The following is a 23,634-nucleotide window of genomic DNA, read 5'->3' as shown; positions in this document are numbered from 1 at the left end:
TGGCATGGTATCTCTACACTGCCATCAAGAATGCAGATTATGGACCTGGAGAGATGGCTCAGCAGCTAAGAGCACTTGCTGCTCTTCCAGAGGAACTGAGTTCAGTTCCCAGCAACCACAGTGCGGCTCACAACTGCCTGTAACTTCAGTTCTAGGGCATCTATCACACTCTTCTGACCTCCACACGTACGTTCATACATGTACACACACACACACACACACACACACACACACACAAATAATTTTTAAATGAATCTTTATTTTTAAAAAGGAAAAAAAAATGAAAATTCTTCTTACTCATCTTGGAATGTTCCAGATGGCCAGAAACAGGGAAAATGACAGTGAGGCTAACTCCTTCCCTCAAGGACATCACTCATTGACCCAAACTTAGATAATCATTTCTAGCTGCAAGGGAGGCTGGAAAACAGATCATTCAGCAGGTAACACTCAGCTATGCTTCAGCTTCCTGTAATCACTGTGAAACAGGAGGGAATGTGGTCTTGGGAAACAGCTAAGATGGTCAAGTACTCTCCAAGCAAGTAGGAGGTCCCAAGTCTCATCTCCCAGAACCTACGTAAAAACACTGGGCACGGTAAGGCACAAACAGGAGGATCCATGGGGCTCACTGGCCAGCCAGCCTAGAAGAATCAATGATCTCTGTACTCAGTGAGAGTCTCAAAAAATAAGGTAAAGAGCAGCTGACACTGACCTCTGGCCTATACACTCACGCTCCTATACACACATGACACATGAACATATGCAAACAGGTAACCCACATATGCACTTAAGGAAAGAAATAAAAAGGAAAAATGCCATTACTAATGAAGACGAGAGCAGAAGGTACTGGGAGGCAAATTCTGGTCTATGCTTCTGGTTTTTATAGGATTTAGTTTCAATTCAAGGCAGAAGAGTAGTTGGCCAGGCTTCCAACTCTGTTTCAGGCCCAGGGAAGGTTCAGTCGTTCTAATGTGTTGAATGAATTGTAGTTGGGCAGAAACATTAGCTTCATAGACCAATGTCCAGGGACTTAGAGATCATGGCTGTTTATATTCTCAGGCTGACTGGGAAGTCAATACTTCATCTTGGCTTTGTAAAGTTTTGCTAGGCTGTTAAATGTTTATTGGGTTTTGGAAATATAATATCCCTGTGCAATGACTATGCTGATTAAATCAGTCTTTTACATTTATTTTGTGTGTGCGTGCGCATACACGCACAGGTCAGGGAGCACATCTGGAGGTCTGAGGACAATTGGCTGGAATCATTTCTTCTACCATGTGGGCCTTCAGGGAATTGAACCCAGGTTGTTTACACATTGAACCATCCCTCCAAGCCCCATTCTCCTCCTCCTCCTCCTCCTCCTCCTCCTCCTCCTCCTCCTCCTCCTCCTCCTCCTCCCCCTCCTCCCCCTCCCCCTCCCCCTCCTCCTCCTCCTCTTCCTCCTCCTCCTCCTCCTTTTAACATAAATTTCTCCCTTTCTTTATCTTCAAGTATCCGAAGGTACAGTTTGGAGCTCCTCCTTGCTGCAGACATTGCTTCAATTCCCGCCCCCACTGTTTTGTCTCCAGATCCTTTGAAACAAAGTTGCTGAAACAGTTAATTGCCTTCCGGTTTACATGGCAAATGTTGGGCGGCTTGTTTTATCAGCATGCCCTCTAAGCTAACTTCTCGGAAGGAAGGCGAGAGAGAAAGGCAAGAGAGAATTATACATAATGTCTTCTTTTATCTTGAAGAATTATGTATGAAAAATTATTGAACAAATAATTTAGAAACTTTTTTCTTAAGACTAAAGAGATCACTTATAGTCTTCTGTTTTTTTTGGTAATTAAAACAACAACAACAACAAAACAATTTTATTTTAGTGGTAGGTAAACTTGTCTATGATATATTATAGGTTATCCTTCATACATTGGGTTTCCTATGTGACCTAGTTCTTTTTTGAGATGAAGAACCTGGTCTCGCTCCATCACTACATTAAAAAAAAAAAAATTCCCAAAGAGAGCCAGAGTTACAATGTTTAATATAATGGATCCAAAACAAGATTGGACCAGTGTTGATCGATGCCATGTGTCAGGTTTCATTTCCTGGGTCTGGCATCCTAGTTAAATTAAAGCTCTAGGCCATTGCTACTCTGTTCGGGAGCAGCTTTAAATGATAGCATGGGACTTTGATGAGAAGCAAGGCCCCATCAAGATTTGGGGGAGGACAGCGAACATGAAACAGAATGCTTTTAAAAAGGACGGTAATAATAAAGTACGATGATATGATGGGCCAAGAAAGGATAAGACGAGAGCTGAGATTAGGATAGGGTTGGAAGGGTGTGGGAGGCATGCCACATGACGGGGCCCCGGGAGCTCTAGCAGAGACACTGCCTCGTGAGCTACACAGGCGGAGAACGTCCCTTTCAAAGCACAAGTGCACTGAAGAGGAAGTCTTTTGTGCTTAGTTTAGAAAAATACTAGTAAACTAATTAACGTCCTTAGCAATTTAGACGTGGTTCTGTCTTCCCTCGACACTGTGGATGTGTTCCTGAAGGGCTGTGAGAAAAACAACTGTGAGCAACAACTGTGAACTCAGCCATGTTCAGAGCCCGGAGGGATGGCACTTCGCAATGTGCAATTAAGTGGCGTTGACTAGCTACCCTCCCCCTCATCGGCCACCACCCCTGGTTCCCCAGTGTAGTGGCCCTGTGGTAAGCAGTCTGAGTGCTAAGCAGCAGGGTGGAGCTTGAGTCCGTCAGTATATTGGAAATAGTGTTGAGACCTGAAGGAGCATTGAATTTTCCCCCATCCCTCCACCCGGCTTTCCTTCTCATCTTCTAAGGACACTTCACCCAACCCCCGACAACAGAGCACCCACAACCCACAGCAGCCACAGCAGCCACACAGTGGTGGTGTGCACCAGTACCCTACCACTTCCAGAGCATTTTATAAGTTATCGATTTAGTATCATATATACGTGTGTATATGTATATATCAGTGCATTTTACTCTGCCTAACTAGGTGAACATTCCCCATTTGGGGCAGGGTAGAAATGGGCAATCAAATCCTGCTAGTTATACGTAATGCTGACTGGCTGGGGAACTGGCCCGAGTTACCGTCACTGTTCTGAGATCTGCATGATCTTTCCTCACTGTTCTGAGGTGTGAAGACTGCGTGTCCCGCAGCTTGTGAACTCTCTGATGCAGTCTTCCTTTGTTCTCTAGAGCGTCTGAGAACCACGTCCAGCTCTCCAATGGCCAGCAACAACACCGCCAGCATAGCACAAGCCAGGAAGCTCGTAGAGCAGCTGAAGATGGAGGCCAACATCGACAGGATAAAGGTGAGGGTGACGTCATCGGCAGCTCATCCAGCTTGACTGAGGAGCAAATGTCCTGCAGCCGTTGGACGGTTTTCCGTAGAGGTCGATAGTATCAGGAAGGATAGGAGCTGGGTCTCACACCCTCGCTCATACTCATCTCTCGAAGGCATCTCTGCCTCCCCGGGGTTTCCGCAACGTCAAATGACAGCATGCATTGAAACGGGTCGCTGTGTTGAGTCAGAAACCAGAAACAAATCCCACAGCAAAAACAAAACAGGCTTGGGCTGAGCTCCAGCCAAGGAAATGAGTGAGCACTTGAGACATCCAGCCTGACCAATAAAGACATTTTTCCTCATTCTGGGTTCTAACTTTTTCTGTCCCGTCCACTATCTAAGACTAACTGCCTATTTTACAAGTCTAATCTGTTTTATTCATTCACCATTGAAAAAGTTTTCATCTTTATATCTTACTGGAATTTTTTCTTTTCTTCAAAGCACAAGAGTCACAATTGAGGCCTAAGTAGATGGCTCAGGGGTGAAACGCCTTCTGTACAAGCAAGGAGACTTGAGTTTGGATTTCTAGCACCCTCAAAAAGTCAAGTTTGGGGGCCTGCAAGATGGCTCAATGGCAAAGCTGCTAGCTACCAAACTCAATAATCTGAGTTCAATCTCCAGAACCCACTTAGTAAAGGAGAGAATTGACTCCCTCTGTCCTCTACAGGTGCACTGTGGTACACACACACACCACCACCACCACCATCACCACACCACACACCACACACATGCAACACATCATAACACACCACACACACACCACACCATACCACACACACACAACACCACACCATACCACACACCACACCACACACCAGGACACACCATACCACACACACACACACATACACACACACACAATACCACATCATACCATATGCCACACCACATACTACATCACACACACATACCACACCATACACACACACACACTATACCACACCACACAAACACCACACACAGACAACACCACACCATACCCCACACTACACCATACACCATGACACACCACACCACACCACATGCACCACATACACACAAAAAACCATCACATCATACTACACACCACAAACACCACTTCACATACCACCCCACACACACGTACAGCACACCACATACCACAACATACCACATCACATACCAACACATATCATACCACATATATACACATACACACACCACATACACCACATACATACACACACACACACAATACCACACCACACACACACACACCCAGCACACGAGGGGGACAAAGTTAATAAACGTAAAAAGAGAAAAAGCCAGATGTGTTAATGCACAGAAACAGGCAGATCTCAGGGACTTGCTAGCCCAACAGTTAATAGAAACAGCAAGCTCCAGGTTCCGTGAGAGACCCTGTCTCAAAAGCTAAGGTGGGCAGTGATGGAGGAGGATGTCTGGCATTCACCCCTGTCCTCCACATGAACACGCACAAACACAAAGTCACACTTGGTCTCCCAAACACACACACACACACACACACACACACACACACTGCATAGAAGTTTAACGAAGGTTAGTAATCTACTTTTTCTTCCATGCCCCAGACTTGTTCAGCTTGTTGAGGCTGACTTAGATGCAAGGTTTTTGTTCAAACCATTTATTTAGCATATTTCGAATGTGAAGTTAACCCCACTATGTCATTATGAGTAGACAGCTATTATAGGATGGATTACCAGTAAGGTAAATTTTTGTCAGTCATCAATTTTACTTTCTCAAAAGCATTTTAGGAAACTGAACTCAGAAACATATCTCATTGTACTCAAAGAAAAATAGAACATTATTCCAAATGTCTTTTTTTCATTTTTTATTATTAAGAGATTTTCTATTCATTTTACATACCAGCCATAGATTCCCCTCTCCTCCCTCATCCTGCCCCCTAGCCTTCCCCCTCAACCCACCCCCCATTCCCACCTCCTCCAAGGCAAGGTCTCCCATGGGGAGTCAGCAGAGCCTGGCACATTCAGTTGAGGCAATGTCTTTTTTTTTTAAAAAAAAAAAAAAACTACAGTATTTTTCTACTTTTTTTCCTCTACCTTAAAAAGTCGGGATTGTTCAGTGGATGCATTGGGGTATGCAGTAGGCAATAAAATGTGGCTCAGGACTGAATTCCAGTCCATGCTCTGTTTTTATGAATAAAGTATTATTGAAACACACGTATACTCATCCATTTATATTTTGTGTGTGGCTTCACACTCCAACCACCGAACAGAGTGTTATCAGGGATCATATAGCCCATAAGACTCCGAATAATGACCTTCTGTCCCTTTATGAAGCAAGTTTGCTGGCTCCTGGTCTAGAACAATTGTTCTCAGCCCGTCTGTGTGTTCACGTCACCCAAAGGGTTCTATAAACAGACCAATTCCCAAACCACACTAAAAGGAAAACCAATTAAATTGGGATCTCTTGGGTTTAGGATTCAGGCATCAGTGTTTTTTTTAATCTTCAGCTAATTCCAATAGACAGCCACTGTTAGGACCTGCCACCTCGAGCCAAGTGGTTGGAACTGTCTTACCAGTATCTGCTCAGTCCTGGACAGTGAAGGGAGGGCTCACCCACCTCCATAAAGGAGCTGGGCGGACATCGCTGGACATTTTCCATCCACTAGAAGCCTCCTTTGTAAGCTCAGACTCCTGGGGGTGGGCCATACCACAATCATATCCTGCTCCGTCTTCCCTGGCGTTCACCCTTCTCTGCTCGTGAATGAGATGGGGGCTCCTTCCTGTGCGTTTTCTTCCTTTGTCACTTTCTGGCTTTTCCTCCTTCACTGCTCTTCTTCATCCCCCTACTGAAAAAGTACAAAGAGACCGTCAGGCATTTAACTGTTCGGAGAAGAGAGGTGGCCCAGAGACTTCTGTATCCTTCCCTTTTTGGGGGACAGAGGCTCCACCCACCCTCCTCCTGAGAAAGAGTGGTTTTGCCATCTCTGCTGTGGTTGGCATTTTTCGCCACGCCTCAGAATCCCCAGACACTGGTCCTACAGGAGAGTGTGATGTCCTGATGGGTGATAAAAAATGACAAGAGAGGGTGCTGAAATGACCTCTTCAGCCAGGCCATCCTTCCCGGAACCCTTGACTGCAATGGCTCCTGCCTGGTCCCTGCAGTCCGCTCAAACCCGCGTCCACCAGGCTGACAGGTGCCTGTCACAGAGCTGCCAAAGAAAACGCTCCAGAGGAAAATGTCATCATGTTCCTCTCGCACTGACTTGACTATACCGCAGCTCCCCATCCTTTGTACAATGAATCTCAGACTCTTTAATGGAAACTACAGAGTTCTCCTGTGCGTCTCCTCAGTTTTATTCCCCTTTCTCTTACCCACACTGGTCATATCAACCACTTTTGATTCCCTCGAAAGGAACCTCAAAACTTTGAGTGTCCTATATCTTCCCCTTCCCCTTTTCAGTTTATTCATGGGAAATGGCATTGATTCCCTGAAGAGTCAGACCAAATCATTAGGTTCTTGGTAAAGGTCTCCAGGACCCTCCCTGTGAGGTTGGAGTTTTCATCTGTCCATATTCATCTGTTTGTCTAATGAATATTTTATTGAGATTTTCTATGTTGTCAGTACTTATTAGGTTTTAGAGGTAGAAATGAACAGATATGGGTCTTACCCTCGATAATGTGCCTCATAGTGAGGGGTTACAAAAGGTCTGAACAAGACCGACTATCAGAATAAGCAAATACATCAGGGAAGCATAATTACCAAAGGTGTCAAAGCCAACTCCTGATTGCCCTTTCAAGAGGCATAAATAGAGAGAGAGAGAGAGAGAGAGAGAGAGAGAGAGAGAGAGAGAGAGAGAGGGTTAGCCTAATAAACCGTTCGCAGGAGATCTTCACAGCTGCATCTCTGACTTCTTGATGTCATCAGACCTTCTGATGATGGAAACCCAGCAGCAGGCTGTACTAGGGCATTTGTTCTGCACCACACAGCCAGGCGGGCGTGCTGTGGTGACAGATTATTTTTAGTTTCCCTGTTGGGTAACACTGTGACTTGTTGTCACAATTGTCAGCTACCTGGTTATCTGCTTTCAGGGGTCCTTCAAGGGCTTCAAGATTTCTAGCGTCCCTACCTACTTTCTGTGCATGAACCTATCAGGGAGAGGGGCTTTTTGAAAGATGCCAGGCTTGTGATTTTCCAGTGACAGCAGGAACCTCAGCGTATGATCGCTTTATGCTCATCTGGAAGAACCAGCAGCAGCTGAGTTGACATGAGTAGGACCCCGAATAAGACTAGCTAGAATACAGCTGCCGCTGGAGTTTCTAAAGGTCTCACAAGCACCTTATCCCGCGGGTGGCCTTCTGAGTGACCCAGCCTGCTCACAGGACCTCAATAACATGTTCTTGTTTTGAAACTTTTCTTGTTTTCTAGCCTTTGTATCACATGTCCCAGGGGATTCGGACTAATAAAACGCTTCTCTGTTCAGAAGCCCCAGGCATATATCAATGATGCTTCTGGCCTTTCTCTATTTCTTTGTTAGCATTTCCTTCAAGGATAGGAAGTAAAAACAAGGGAATCAAAGTGGAGGAGTATCGAGGGACTGTGAACAGTGACGCTTGAATCTCTAAAGCAGGACATAGACAAACACTAGTCATGGAATAAGGGGGTGCGGGAGGAGGGAACATGTACCAAAGTAGAGGACAGCGGGATTCAGGAACTATCGTATTGTTACCACATTAGGACTCTTCGGGTATCAAATAGAAACTGGAAGCGATCTAGCTCAGGCAGGAAGAGAGGATTAATTATGGACGGCATGAGGTGTCTTAGAATCCAGGATAGAAATGCAGCGGTGTCAGCCGTACAAGGGACAGCTGGAAGCCACTGGGAACTGCGAGTGCTCCATCATGAGACATTGCTTCTCCTACCGTCTGTGTTTCCTGGGAAGAGTGTGTTTCTCAGCTGACTGGTGCTTACAACAGACACAAGATGGCCGCCCACCGCTCCCAGGGTAACCGAGACTCGAACACGTCTTTTCAGTTTCACATCTGTAATCTGGCATCTCTGTTTGGCAAGAGTAAGACACCTCCAGCACCGGGCGGTGGTGGCGCACGCCTTTAGTCCCAGCACTCGGGAGGCAGAGCCAGGCGGATCTCTGTGAGTTCGAGGCCAGCCTGGGCTACCAAGTGAGTTCCAGGAAAGGCGCAAAGCTACACAGAGAAACCCTGTCTTGAAAAACCAAAAAAAAAAAAAAAAACAAAAAAAAAAAAAAAAAAAAAAAAAAAAAAAAAGACACCTCCAGCTTCAATCTCCTGCTATCAAAATCAAACTGCAGTACAAAATCATGGTTCCTAGGAATTAACCCATCCATAGGGGTAAGAAAGGAACTAGGGACTGATGTAAGCTAGGGTGATATATTTGACAGAGACTACTCTTTTTTCTTTATTAAGAAACTTTCTACTCACTCTACATACCACCCACAGATCCCATCTCCTCCCTCCTCCCAGCCCCGAGCCCTCCCTCCCAAGCCACCCCACATCCCCCAAATCAAGATCTCCCATGGGGAGTCAGCAGAGCCTGGCACACTGAGCCTAGGCAGGTCCAAGCCCCTCCCCACTGCACCAAGGCTGCGCAAGGTGTCACACCACAGGCACTGGGCTCCCAAAAGCCTGCCCAAGCACCAGGGATGGATCGCTATCCCCCTGTCTGGGTGCCCCCAAACAGTTTGAGCCAAACAACCATCTTCTGTATCCAGAGGGCTTAGTCTAGTCACATGGGTGCTCCACTGCTACCAGTCCACAGTTCATGGGCTTCCACTAGTGTGGCCAGTCATCTCTGCACATCTTCCCATCATGATCTTGACATCTCCCGCCTGCAGAATCCCTCCTCTCTCTCACTGGGTCTCAGCCTGGCGCCTGGCCATGGATCTCTGCATCTGCCTCCATCAGTCACTGGACAAAGGCTCTATGATGATAGTTAGGGTATTCACTAGACCAGTCACCAGAGCAGACCGGTTCAGGCACCCTCTAGACCACTGCCAGGTGGGGTCATCCTTGTGGATTCCTGAATGCCTCCCCGGCACCCTGCCTCTTCCTGTTCCCATGATGTCCTCATCTGTCATGATCTCTCCCTCCCTGCCCTCCCACTCTGTCCCTGTTGCAGCTTGACCCTCTCATGACCCTATGTTCTCATCCCCCACTCCTCACCCTCCACCACCACCCCCACTCCCAGTCCGCTCATGTAGATCTCATCCACTTCTCCTTCACTGGGCCATTCATGTGTCCCTCCTAGGGTCTTTCCCTGTTAGCTAGCCTCTCTGGAGCTGTGGGTTGCAGTCTGGCCATCCCTTCCCTCACATCTAGTATCCACTTATGAGTGAGTACATACTATGTTTGTCCTTCTGATTCTGGGTTACCTCACTCAGGATTATATTTTCTAGTTCCATCCATTTGCCTGCAAATTTCATGATATCATTGTTTTTTTACTGCTGAGTAGTACTCCATTGTGTATATGTACCACATTTTCTTTATCCATTCTTTAGTTGAGGGGCATCTAGGTTGTTTCCAGGTTCTTGCTATTATGAATAATGCTGATATGAACATAGTTGAGCATGTGTCCTTGTGGTAAGATTGAGCATTCCTTGGGTATATGCCCGAGAGTGGTATAGCTGGGTCTTGAGGGAGACTTATTCTCAATTTTCTGAGAAACTGCCATACTGATTTCCAGAGTGGCTGTACAAGTTTGCATTCCCACCAACAGTGGAGGAGTGTTCCCCTTGCTCCACCTCCTCTCCAACATAAGCTGTCTTCAGTGTTTTTGATCTTAGCCTTTCTGACAGGTGTAAAGTGGTATCTCAGAGTTGTTTTGATTTGCATTTCCCTGATGACTGTGGATGTTGAGCAATTCCTTAAATGTCTTTCAGCCATTTGAGATTCTTCTATTGAGAATTCTCTGTTAAGTGACAGAGACTACTCTTAATCACTATGAAAAATAATCTAGAGGTAAGGGGGGAAAGTCCAAGGCCAGAAGCATGAAGGAAATAGTTGTTTCTTACCTGATGAGTCTCATAAATGGATCTCACATAAAAATTTCAAGCTTACTCATTTCCCCCAAATATTTCCAATATTCCCTTTCAACCAATTCTCCTTACTGCACTAACAATGTGTTATGTAATTCCTGCATACCTGGTTATTCTGGGTTCCTCCCTGGGGATACACCACCCCAAACTCCTCTTTGCCTGTGCAAATCATATTCTTTCATTGAGTATCAGCTCAGATCCTCACCTGTTCATGAATCTTTTTCTATTCCTACCAAATTTGCTAGTTTACTTTTATTAGATAAACTTTTCCAAAAAAACTGCATGGTCCTTAAAGTCAAAGGCAGTGTTTGTGTTCCCTGTGATTCTTTGAAGATTCTAGCATGAATGTAATTAGATAAACAAAACTGCGGCAATTAGAGAGATTCAAATGCCGTATGAAAGGGGATGGGATAGGTGATTTTTAGAGTCAAACTGTTGTGTGTCATAGTGTGAGTGTAAGTCAACACCATGTGCAGTGCATCTTTATAAACAATTCAAAACTAAAAAGCCAGGCTCATTTTAATAATTGAAAAAATACATAAATTAGTGCGTCAAGTCTGGGCATTTCTAATGAGTAAATAGTCTTTCTGATGATAGACTCATAGTGCATAGGAACCGAACTTCAGAGAAGTGCTATACTGGGAGACAAGGTGGTTTACACCAGGACCAGTTTGGTGGTGTGTGCCTGTAATCCCACCTGAGAGACAGAGACAGGGGGACTGCTGCAAGTTCCAGAACAGCCTGAGCTGTATAGCGAGACTCAGGGAGAGGGAGAGGGAGAAGGAGAGGGAGAGGGAGAGGGAGAGGGAGAGGGAGAGGGAGAGGGAGAGGGAGAGGGAGAGGGAGAGAGAGAGAGAGAGAGAGAGAGAGAGAGAGAGAGAGAGAGAGAGAGAGAGCTAGTTAGACATCATGCTTGATGCTAGAAAAAAGACACATAGCCTTGGTTTGGGCCTTTGTAAATATTTTTCCAGCATTTGAGTTGAAAGTTTTAATATCCTTTCTTCAAAGTGATAGGTTTAATTTTATTAGGAAGAGTAGGCTATAATCCTCCTTATAGGTCAATTGAGAACATCTCCGTGGATGATAATATCAGTAAAGCATACAAAGAACTTACAGATATTCAAGGACGGTCAGTCTCAGTTCACTGCAGTAGCTGGAAATGAAGCAAACGCTTTTCAATTAAATTCTGCTCTGTATTGATATGAGTGTGGAACTTCAGTTTCTTGAGGTCTGATATAATTTTTAACAACTCAGTGGCTATTTTTCCATCACAAAGTATACTTAGCCTGTGCATTGTACGTAGCCACTGGGGAAACATTATCTACTAAGCATTCTGAATCAAAAAACCCGAAGCGTTCCTAAATCCAAAACTTCCTAAGCATCAAGACAGTGACAGTGTCACCAGGGGAAAACCCCATAATGACCTCATTTGATAGGTCACAGTAAAAACATAAGCTCACTCATAGCATTACTTCCAGGCCATATGCATGAGACATATGAAATATAAATGAATTTTGTGTTTTGACTTATGTCTTAGCCACAAGAAGTCTCATCATAGATATAATATAATACAATATAATATAATACAGTTTCATTTTTTATTTAAAAACTTTCAAAACACAATGGTCCAAGCATTTGAGATCCTCATTTGTACTATAAAACCTTAGACGTTTTAAATCCCTGGGAAATTAAGTTCTTGAAGTAGCCTAGTTTTCAGGGGAAATGAAGTTTCCCTTCCTCAAAAAAAAAAAAAAAAAAAAAAAAAAAAAAAAAAAAAAGCCGCTTAGCCAAGCCTGGCGAAGTAAGCTTGTAACACCAGCTACACCAGAGACTGAGGAAGCGACTTCATGGCTGACACCCTTCAATGCACAGGCAGCTTCCCATGGGCAGAGGCAATGGCGGTCTATCAGGGGCTTGTTTCTTTGCCAGATGGCTTGCATGCGTTCTGTGCCATCACTCTGAAGATGGAGCTCAATTTCAGGATGCAATGAAAATGGAACTGTGTCTTCTCATTCCATTTAAGTTTGGCGGGAGGTCTGGTTTTTATCTCTCTAGAAAGCTGCCTCTTCTGCTGCTTCTCTGAGACATCAAGGCATCTGTCTGCCTAGAATAGGTTCTTGTGATTTCAGAGCTTATGGTCCTCGTCTGACGGCCTTTCCTGGGGCTGTCCAGAGTCCCCCCTCTCCTCGCTCTTTGGTTTGATGTTGGCGAGGTTACTGCATAGCTGTATTTCAGCCATTGTCAGTCTGGGAAGATAAATGCTACTGTCAGAAGTAAGCTCTTGGGCTACAGACATCTCGGTTATGGACAAGTCACAGGTACAGTGCCCAGAGCTTGTATTTTCTTACTGTGTGGAATAAGCTGAGGAGCGGTCCCGGGCCTTCAAACACTTTAATGTCTGTTTTGCACAACTAGGGACGCTCATCTTCGTAATCATAATGTGATCATCAGAGTCAATATTGATACAGTTCAACTCTAATCCTGGGACTCCCATATACGTATTGAAAATTGCCCTCAGTGATACCTTCTTTAGAGAAAGCACTTGACTGAAAATCCTGCCTTGCACTTAGCTGCCCTGTATGACACATCTCCTCTCATGACCTTGACACATTTTAAGATTGTGGGCCATTTATTTTACACAAGGTCGCTCAGTTTGGGCTTGTCTGACTTTTCTTTCCTTTCACCACGTGGGCCCCGGGGACCAAACTCAGGTTGTGAGGCTCGGCAGTAAGGACATTTACCCACCGATCCCTTTTGCCATCCCCCAATCTGATGTTTCTCTCTGAACAAATTCTAGTTAGAACACATTGGCCGTATGGAGTATTACTTTGCTGTGCCCCCTTCCGCGCCAGTGGGACTTGACCTTGAGTTGTCACGTACTAGTGACGTTAACTTTGATGGTTGACTGAGGTAGCATCTTCCAGGTTTCTCTGTTTGTACTTCGTCGATATTTGAGAACCCTGATGAGTAGCTCTAGATTATGTAATTCTTTTACTCCTCTAACGCATTCTGTTATTTTTTAAATGTATTTAATTATGTTGCTATGAGCTCAGGGTGTCCCCTTTAGACCAGTGGTTTATAATCCTTATTAAATTTTTTATCATTTTATTTTGTACGTGCAGCTGTTTTGCCTGCATGTGTGTCTGCGCACTATGTGTGTGCCTGGCACTCCAGGAGGGCAGAAGAGGGCACCAGATCCCCCTGTAAGCAGCCATGTGGATGCTGGGAATCAAACCCTGGTCTGCCGGAAGAGCGGCCATGCTCTTACCCACACAAACCACTCTCCAGCCTCTCTAATCTGTTATTTCTACATTTGAGAACACCTTTGGTAGTTACCTGAGCCTCTTCCATGTGTCAGCACTGACGACACCGTGATGAATAAGACAGATAAGGTTCCTGCCCTCCTACCAAAGAGGGCTTGAAGAGTTAGAAAATATTAAGCAACCAATGAGCAAGCTCAGAAGGATAATCATGCCGGCGAGGGTTGAGGCTTCTGTGAGAGAGAAGAGGGCTCCCCTTGGACAGAGAAGGTTAAAGAGCGTCAGTTTAGACGGGGTGATCAATGAGCGCTCTCTCAGGAGCCATGTTTCTGTTGATTCCTGGCTGAAAAACGTGGAGCACACGGGAGAGGATGTGAAGGAAGGACTGGTTTTCAGGATCAAATGTACAAAACTACAAGGCAGAAAGGACTACAGAGCTTTCAGAATTAAAGGGGGAAAGTACTGAGGCATGAAACTGGAGAGGAGTGTGTCCCAAATGTTCAGAACCCACGGGCCAGTGTGTGATGTTTTGTTTCTACAAAGTAGAGTGGGAAAAAACTCACGATTTCAAATGGGGACTTCCACAAGGCAATCTGGATTCTTAAACCACCTCTGCGGCCACAGTGCGATGACACCATTTGTGACACTTTCGAAAGCAAAGACATCATTCAGCTTCCTAAACAGTTTGGTGTCCTTGACCTAACTACTGTCTGCTGAAGTTCATGGTCCCTTTCTCAAAACAATGCCTTTGAATTACCAAGGAAACTGATTATGTTGAAATATAGTGTATCAGAATATTTTTATAAATTATTTTAGATAATAGCATACTTTGAAAAATATTTTCAAGACCTATATATAATATATATGGTTATAGATATGTCCCTTTATTACATAGTCTAATGCCATGCCTGTAACCACAAAGTGGATAAATAGGAACATAATGTTGAGCTATGAAGATGACTATAATATGACTAAAAATACCTGATTCTATTGGCTGACTGACTCACCTGCACAGCTCATGCTAGTAACCGTGTTTATAAGGAAAGGAGATGATAAATTTCCATTTGACGTTAGAAAAAATAAAGGAATAATTTTTATCATCAACGTTCACAGACCACTCTTTAAATTCTGTCCTCGGGCCCGTTGGGGAACCCAATGAATGACTTTTTATATAAGCGGTTATTTCAGTTGTCACAGAGAAGATGGAGCTTCCAACTCTGGAGATGGCAGACAGCAAGGGGTCTAAACATAGGACATTTTTGGAGAATGAATCAACAGGACCGAAAAGGTAGAGACTATTCTAAATTTCTGCGCCTATGACTATGAAATTGTTAGAAAGGATAACCCCAAAGCCTGAGATCCAGGCAGAACATCGCGCAGTTTACACTAAGGTAAGGGACACACGTGACAGTCTAGGTAGAGTTTGAATCAGGAACATGAACACTCACCATTGGCTGTTGCTGAGCTGAGACCCAAGCCAAGCACTTACTCAGGGAAGCCTAGAACCCACACACCCACGTTGAGGACAGTGCTGGACATGACGGCACACATCTGTAATGCAAGTGTCTAAGAAATTGAGACAGGAGGATTCTGAATTGTATACCAGCCTGAGCTACGGAGCAAGGGGCAGGGCGGCAGGATAAGATCCTGTCCCCCAAAGCAAACAACAGAAAGAGCAAAGCCTGGGGATATTAGCCTACAAAGCCTACAGTCACACACATGCTACTGCTCTACAGATTAAATACAACCCTTGGTGGAAAGTGGTTTACACAGTGTTGACACATAGCAAAGGCCACAGATATTGGCAATTATTCTAGTTATTAACAAGATTCTGATGTGGTGTTGGATTATCATCCACAGGAGACTGCAATCTAATTGAGGAAACAAAATATAATACATTTTGAAAAGGAAATCATTCAGAATTATTTGCTCAAATATAAACTATGAGCAACTCCGTGTTATTAATTTTTCCCACTCTAGTGTCTTCTGGGTCATTAAAAAGCACTTTGGGAACTAGAGAGATGCTCACATACAAACTGTGGCACGAAGTTTCTGAAGTACTTCAGAATCAGTGTATGTGTATCAGTGTCTGCCTGCCTGCGTGTCTGTGTATCTTGTGTGTGCAGTGCTCCAGGAGGACAGAAGAGGACACTGGATCCTCTGGGACCAGAGTTACAGACTGTTGTGAGATGCCAAGTGGATGCTGGGGATTAAACCAGGTTTTCTGGAAGAGCAGTTTCCACCTTTGGGACTAGCCGGGGATTTGAGTGGTTTGCATGCAGATGGCTACAGCTTAATAGAAAAAGTCTGAGTTCTTCTACCATATCGTTTGCTGCCTGAGGATGACCACACTCAGGAAATCTGCTGATCCTCTGGGTTTCATCTAGAGATGGCAGATACTGATTTTTACTTAAGCACTGTCATGAAGATAGGAAGAAAAAGATGACTTGATGGAACAAAATGGGGCCACAATGAAAATATTTCACAATTACCATATTGCCTATTAGAGAGATAGGTTTTTGGAACAAATATACTATACCACATAGTTCCCCCCCTTAAATTCATGTCCACCTAGAATCTTAGAATGTGACTTCATTTGGTAACGGGGTGTTTGTAGGTGTGATCGGGTTAACGGGAGGTCACACTAAGTAGGGTAGACCCTAACACAATGACTGGTGGGATTTGAACAGCGGAGAGAATGCCATGTAGACAGGGGTCAGCACTGGAGTGAGTGCTCTGTGCACAAACCAGGGAACGCTAAAGAGCACCACAACCCGCTAAGAGTGGCGTGGAGCAGATTCTCCCTTGGAGGGTTGGGGACCACCGCTGCTGACACCTTAATTTCCAACATCAAATTTCTAACACCGTGAGAGAATGCACTACGGCTGCTGTTTTGGTCGTTCTGGTTTGTAATGCTACATCAAGGCAGCCATATATGAATATGAATACATATATCGGTGTTTATATCTGAACCAAGGTAAGCTGGGCTTCCTGGCAGTAACCATGGGTCCTCCTCCCCTAGTCTTTGGACTTCCAACACAGATATACTTCCGACTCCTACTACAGAGCAAGAGGAATTTTAACTTGATGTCAAGAGCAAAGTAGGTTTGTGATTACAGAGCGACTATGAGGTCTTTCCTAATCAGATCAACTGCCACCTCACACATTGTCACTGTCATTGGGAGCGCTGGCCTAGGGAGCAGTGTCTGTCTGGAGTATTGCATCTTTCTGGTCTGCGGCAAAGAGAATAGAGAAAGAAAAAAAAACGAGCAGTTATTGATTGAGAATATGACATTGATTTGGTGCACCTGTAAGTGATAGGAGCCTAATGCAGAGCCTAATGCACTTGGTCCTGAGGCAAAGACCAAAGCAAGGGTGTGGCCATTGATCCATGCATGAAAACGTGTGACTGGATGAAAGGAGGTCCTAATTATAACATCGTATGGACAGAGTGGCAGAGGGAAGAGTGCCTGGCAAGACACGCATGGATTCTTCTACCTCAAAATGATTACTACCAATTCTTCTCACATCTCATTGGCCAGAACAAATTGCTTGCGGTATAACCATGTCGGACAGCACCGTGTGGATCTATGGGCCTTACCTATAGTGAAGAGCATGGTGTATTTTTAGCAATAGTATAATCTGCCCAAGTGTTAGGGAAGGTTATACTTGTAATAGTCACTGTGAGAGACTTTCACACCCTACAGTGGTGGTGGTTCCATGAGCAAATGTCCTTGGGAGTGACCTTCAGCACAAGTGGATTGTGTCATATAAGAAAGCAATGACTGACTTTGTTTCTGATTCCAAATGGCATTCTTCTGGGGGATCACCTAAATCATCCCCAGATGTCAGCTGATCTCTCAACATTAAATTTAGCTCCCCAAGTAACAAAAATGTGCAACAACCACAAAGGAAAGTACCACTGGCAACACCTCACAAGGAGCTGGGATGTGCAACCCACCATCTCCAAAAGCAGGGCAGCACCTCTACTGGGGACCACAAATAGTGATGCTATAATGTATATATTCTGCACTACATGATATCAGCGTGTGTGTGTGTGTGTGTGTGTGTGTGTGTGTGTGTGTGTGTGTACTTGAAGCTATGCGTCCTGGGTAGAAAAGGGATACCAGCCTGGCTTTGACATTCCTAGCAGAATTCCAAAAGCAAGGGCATAGCTATCGATCTGTAGATATATAGATATCTTATATATGTTATCTATAAGTATGGGTTATCTACAGGTATATAATAACAGTGGCTGTCCTGTGTGAAAAGCTTCCTGTATGTGAGGTCCTGGAAGTTTTTCCTGGGTTAGCTCACTTGGGTCGTCCTTGCCACCAGGTGCAGCAGCTGAGGTATCAGGGCACAGAAGTGGAAGAACAGGGTTGGCCCTTGCACGACCCTGATGTTGAGTGCTTCTTTTGGCTGAGGCCCTAAGTCTGAGACTCTTCTGTTTGAGGCTCCTTTTACACTAGATCTCCACCTGCTGGCAACACTCTGTCTGCTCTCCCACCTGCTGGCAACAGTCTGTCCGCTCAGCTTCGTTGACACCTTGTCTGCGGATCAGGGAGCTGAGTTTCTGCAGGTGGAGAGTCTCCCTTCACTTTCGTTCTTTGGTTAACTGGATGAGTCCCAGCGTGGTGGAGCCCAAAGCTGAGGCTTGAGAGAGCGACAGCACCAAGGATGTTTGGGTCCATGCCTGTCTAACCTTTCAGACGTTTCTGCCTTCCCTTGCAGGTGTCCAAGGCGGCTGCGGACTTGATGGCCTACTGTGAGGCACATGCCAAGGAAGACCCCCTGCTGACCCCAGTCCCAGCCTCAGAAAATCCCTTTCGGGAGAAGAAGTTCTTCTGCGCTATCCTTTAAGTCTCCGAGAGGAGGCTGAAGAGCGCCGGGGCTCCTGGGACATTGGTGTAGAGTTCCTAACAAAGTGGGCGCCTTTCTCGTCCGCAGCATTTAAAGAGAGGAAGGAGAACCATCCTGGACACTCCGGGCTGTGCATGTTTAACAAACTGTCCCCTTGTGAGAATGGAAGCTGATTCCATGTCCCAACTTTAGAGATCTGACCCAGCAGACCTGCCTGGAGGAGGGGAATGTATAAAAAAAAAAAAATCGGTGTCACTTCTTTTCTGCTATCCCTCTAAAACCTTACATTTCTGCTTCATATTTAAAAACAAAATAAACATTAAAGCCGGTGTCCTGAGCTGAGATATGGCTGACCTTCTGGGAATGAGAATTGTCTTTCAAATACCCTCTGATAAGCTGTAGTCCCATGTAGCCACAGTTCTGTTGAATGACATCCATGTTTAGTCCTTCGTGCCTTTTTCTTTCCCTTCCCTTTCTCTTTCTGTACTCCTCCCTGTTAGTGTACTGTGGAGATAAGGCTGGGTTTGTGTGTTACCCTGAACTCTAAGGATGAGTGAATAGCTGAGACGCTTAGAAAGATGTTCCCTATGGTATTTCTTCACAAGAATAAAAAAAAAGAAAGAACACACACACATACACCACACACACCACACACACTCACACAATGCCGGCTATCTGTGTTCTATTACCACTCTTCTTAATATTTGTATATGATAGTTTTGATTCTGCAAGTAAAAGTAAACCATGTGTTGTGACTGGTGCTTTCATGTCTTTGTGATAGTTTTTGAGTAATACTGCATGAAAATGTCCCCATGTTGCATCCATTCAGAAGTTTTGTTGTTCGGCTGGAAAGCTAAGAAGAGACGTGAGAGAGAAAAAGATGCTTGAGAGGGGGGAACATCCTCTGTATTTTGAAAAATGGAGATCACTTCAGAGCCTTAGTCATCCTGAAATACCTCCTAGTTAACTGTGGTGTAAGCGCCTAGAGACAGCTTTTCCCCAATCTACAGCGTTTGGGCAGCACAGTTACCCCATACTGGAGAACGGGCAGGGATCCACCATGACTTAGGAAGGCACTGTCAGAATACCAACACGTTCCCACTTTCCAGGAACCGTGGAAATCATAGGCAAGAGAATATTGTCCGCGTTCAACACTAGAAACCTATGGCCCTCTTTAGCTCAAGCATCAGAAGAAATAAACCCCCAGCTTCCAAGAAGGTGGCCACCCCCAGAACACCAGCTGTTGGAGAGACAAGTCCCCCAGGCACACTGAGCAGCTGGCTCTTCTTCCCAACGACATGGTCCTCATTTTTCACTCCCCCAGAAGTTCGAAGCCATCATTGCTTTGTGCCCTGTTTGCCAGAGCCCCTCTGCCCTATTTACAGCCTCCTTTGCCTAGCACTCTCTTCCCACAATAAAACACTGAGAGCCGTTTTTTGGTTTGGTTTGGTTTGGGGTGGGGGTTGTTGTTTTTGTTTTTTGGGTTTGGTTTTTTTTTTTTTTTTTGGTGGTGGTTTTTGTTGTTTTGTTTGGGGTGGTGTTTGTTTTGTTGTTTTGGGTTTTTTTTGGTGGTGTTTGTTTTGTTTTGTTTGGGGTGGTGTTTGTTTTGGTTTTGTTTTGGTTTTGTTTTGTTTTGTTTTGTTTTGTTTTGTTCACAGCAGTTGTAACCTCCATCCGTAGTGAGAGGCCCTGGGAGATTCCACACGCTTTCTGCAGTCTTCCCAGGCAAAGAGGGCCTCCTGTACATCCTGTTTGTTACCAAATCCTAAAAGACCACTACAGCCAAGTTAACTTTACTTTCCCCTCCTACCATCCTCTTCCTCATTTTTAGAAAGAGTGTGTGGGGCAGTGGGGTGGGTACCTGGAGGGAAGAGAAGATAAAAAAGATTTCCTATTTATAGCAAGGACCCATTTTGAAATAGATTTGGTAAATATTTTTCTTAACTCTTTTATGGGTTTTCAGGTAAAGGAATAAATATGTCCAATTAAAATGTATGCTTGAGGTGGGAAGATGAGGATACCAGAACATGTCTCAGTGCATGGATGCGATTTTATAACCAGGAACTCTCTTCCAGTCAGATCTTGGGGGTTTGTTATTGTCGGTGGGGCACTCAGGAAGAGTTAGTGGTTGAAATAAAAAGCTGTGAGTCTTTACAGAACTCTGCTGCTGTGCAATTGAGAGTACTGTGGAATCAGCTAAAAGTGTCACACATTTAAAGTGAGCTGAAACGTGAGTATGTGTTCACACGTCAGCTAGGGGCACTCTTTGATGGTGAGTGGCATCACTAGAAGGATTCTGGACTTCTGTGCAAATTTAGACCTCTGAAGCAATTAAAGTGGAATCACAATCTTCAGAGCACACCCTGTACAGGTCTAACAATTAAAAAATAAGGATTTATGAATTACTCATGAGCATACTTAAGAATGAGAAGGCAGAAAATGCATTCCCCTTCTGAAAGGAAGTTTCAGGAAAATATCTTGTCTCTTTCACAATTTCATATCCTTCGGTATGGAGCTATAATCAGAATCAGTTTTGACTTATTGATGTTTGTATTTATTAAAGGGGAAAAAGGTTTTGTTTACTAGGGTCTCCAAAGAGCTTAATTCTTTTGGAATGTCAACTATCATTTTCATCAGCATAATTTTATCTTAGAGTAGCTAATAGAAAACTTCAGCTTAGTTATTTAGGGCCCTCATTTCTATATGCCTGGATAATAATTAAAATCTGCCATGGAATTAGGAAATAATAAATGTCATACTTACAATGCAATGTCTGTTAAATGCAATGTCTGTTAAAATACTTGAACCATTTTCAATACCAACTCGAATTTAAGATGTTTTTCAATTTGAAAGCAAGTAAGATATAATTTAAATCATCATGAGATTTTAAAAAATTAATCATATTTTCCCTCATATGCTTGTATTCACATAATGAATTTTGAGTAAATCAAGCCAATGGTCTTTAGGAGATTTTTATACTTTTTTCTTTTTCCTTAGTGTTTGTTTCTAGCTGCTCCTGGAAATGATGGATATTATGTGTATATTACTGTCTCATAGCCCAACAATTGTTCAGATCTCCACACTTCCTGTATAAGATCTCTGGAATGTGTCTTTAAAGAGAAGGGAACAGAAACATTGGGTAGAGAGGGGGGGCTTGTAGCGTTTTGGGTTGGTTTTTTTTTTTTTTTCCAGTTTTTCAAGACAGGGTCTCACTATGTAGCTCTGGCTGTCCTGGAACTTGTTCTGTAGACCAGGCTGGCCTCGAACTCAGAGATCCCCTGCCTCTGATTCTCGAGTGCTGGGATTAAAGGCGCAAGCCACCATGCCCAGCTTAGAAATGTTAAAGCAGGAGAACCTGAATGTAGTGTGCACATCTTTATCCCACATGAACCGTGTATTTGTTATAATAAATGGAATTTTCAGATTCATTTCCTGTGGGGTCACTTTCATTGCAAACACCTGTGAACCACCTCCCATGTCAGTGTTGATTTAAAAAGGACCTGGGGAAGCAGAGATGGGGAAACAGAGATCCATGGTTTCTTTAGGAGTTCGTTCATAGCAGTTTTTAAAAAGAGGCTGATGCTCTGCAAAAAAAAAAAAAAAAAAAAAAAAAAAAAGTCTTCCTAGTTTGCTGTGTCTCATGCACAACCCTTGAGAACAAAGAAGCATGGGACGGAGGGTGCTCAGGGCTCTGGGGGCTGGACCAGAGAGAGAGATGTGCTAGCTGTATAGACGGTTTAACTTGCTGTAGCTGCACCCCAATAGTACCATCCTACCCCCACCGTATTCAAAGTGTGCTATTCTGTCTGTGATTTTAAAACTATACTTGAGAAGACCGAACCTTTGAATCCTAGATTCAGCAGTCTCCTTGAAGATCTTCTCGGTCAACAAAGGCTTTTTTTTTTTTTTTTCAGTACTGGGATCGAACCTAAGGTCTCATGAATGCTGGGAAAGCACTCTACCATTGACCTGTGTGCTTTTTCTACTTTTTAAAAAATTTAACATCTTGCTCAGACTAGCCTTGAATTCATTCTCTACCCCAGGCAGTGCTTACACTTGCAGTCCTGTCTCAATACCACCTCCCCCAATCACTGGGGTTGTAGGTCTGTCCCACCAGACACACCCTACACACCCCCACAACCCCCACCAAGAAAGCCTTCTGACTGTCCCTCAGATTGGGCTCGTAGTAGGTATTGCCAGTGAGGAAGGAAGCGCTGGATCTCTTAGGACTTGTGCCAGCAGCAGCAGAAGCAGCTCCAACCCAGGGATGAAGGAGCCCCATGCTGGAGTTTGTGCATGACCGCTCCAAGTTTATCGCTGCTTCTCAAATGGTGACCACCCACCTCAGCATCACCTGTGATGCTTATTAAAAGGAAAGGTCCCGCCCCTGCCCACCACACCGGGCTCTATTTGGGTACTTTGCCTCCTGACGTGAACTCAGATTCTCTGACGGTGACTTAACAACACGCATTCTTTTGCATGCTGCCTACCCTCCGAGTTTCGTTCTCTAAGTACCCAGCACCGCTTGCTTTCCCTAATGCTGAAGAAGGGCACAGATTGCAAGCATGCAAGAGTGAACACTGAACAGCAGCAGGTGAGGACCCGGGCAGCTCCTGGAACGGAGCCCTTGCCAGGAGGATGCGGGTGGGCTTTGGCTCTGTTCCTGTTTCCTTCCGTCCCTCTGGGAGGATCCCCTCCAGCACTCCTTTAATAAGCCAGTCACATTTTAGACAGCACTCACAGTGACAGAGGGAATTAGAGCTGGGTCAGCTCCAATCCACAAATTGCAAATAATTTGCCAAGGGAAATCCCTTTCCCTTCGGTTCTGCCCCAAATCTACATTTTCTTCTATTTAGAATCAGGAGAGCTGGGCAGAATTGATTTCAATGAAGGGACCATTGGGTTCCCGACCCTTCCCCAGTGGGAACTCCCGCTGGAACCAGCAAACTGCATCCCTACCCTAAGTTACAGGTTGATGGTGTCTGGTGACCTCAAGGACATTTGGTACTCCTTACAGGCCCATTGTGTGAACTGAAGAGTCAGAATGAGGCTCCAGGTTCCCATGTGATCTCCAAGACCCCTAACCTCTCCAAGCTATAAAACTGAGGGAAGACCACTGAATTCATTT

General features: G+C 44.6%; 1 protein-coding gene across 1 annotated transcript; it reads left to right on the top strand.

The window, feature by feature from the left end:
* Positions 1-3,204: 3,204 nt before the first annotated feature.
* On the top strand, positions 3,205-19,261 carry Gng2 (G protein subunit gamma 2). Its single transcript, XM_059274514.1, has 2 exons — positions 3,205-3,318; positions 18,378-19,261. Exons 1-2 carry the CDS (start codon positions 3,232-3,234, stop codon positions 18,504-18,506), a joined length of 216 nt encoding a protein of 71 aa, XP_059130497.1. The 5' UTR covers positions 3,205-3,231; the 3' UTR covers positions 18,507-19,261.
* The last annotated feature ends 4,373 nt before the right edge of the window (positions 19,262-23,634 follow it).

This window comes from Peromyscus eremicus, chromosome 9, assembly GCF_949786415.1.
Source record: "Peromyscus eremicus chromosome 9, PerEre_H2_v1, whole genome shotgun sequence".
Classification (NCBI taxonomy): domain Eukaryota; kingdom Metazoa; phylum Chordata; class Mammalia; order Rodentia; family Cricetidae; genus Peromyscus; species Peromyscus eremicus.
Note: the sequence above shows the minus strand (reverse complement) of the source record. Positions and strands in the feature narration are given on the sequence as shown.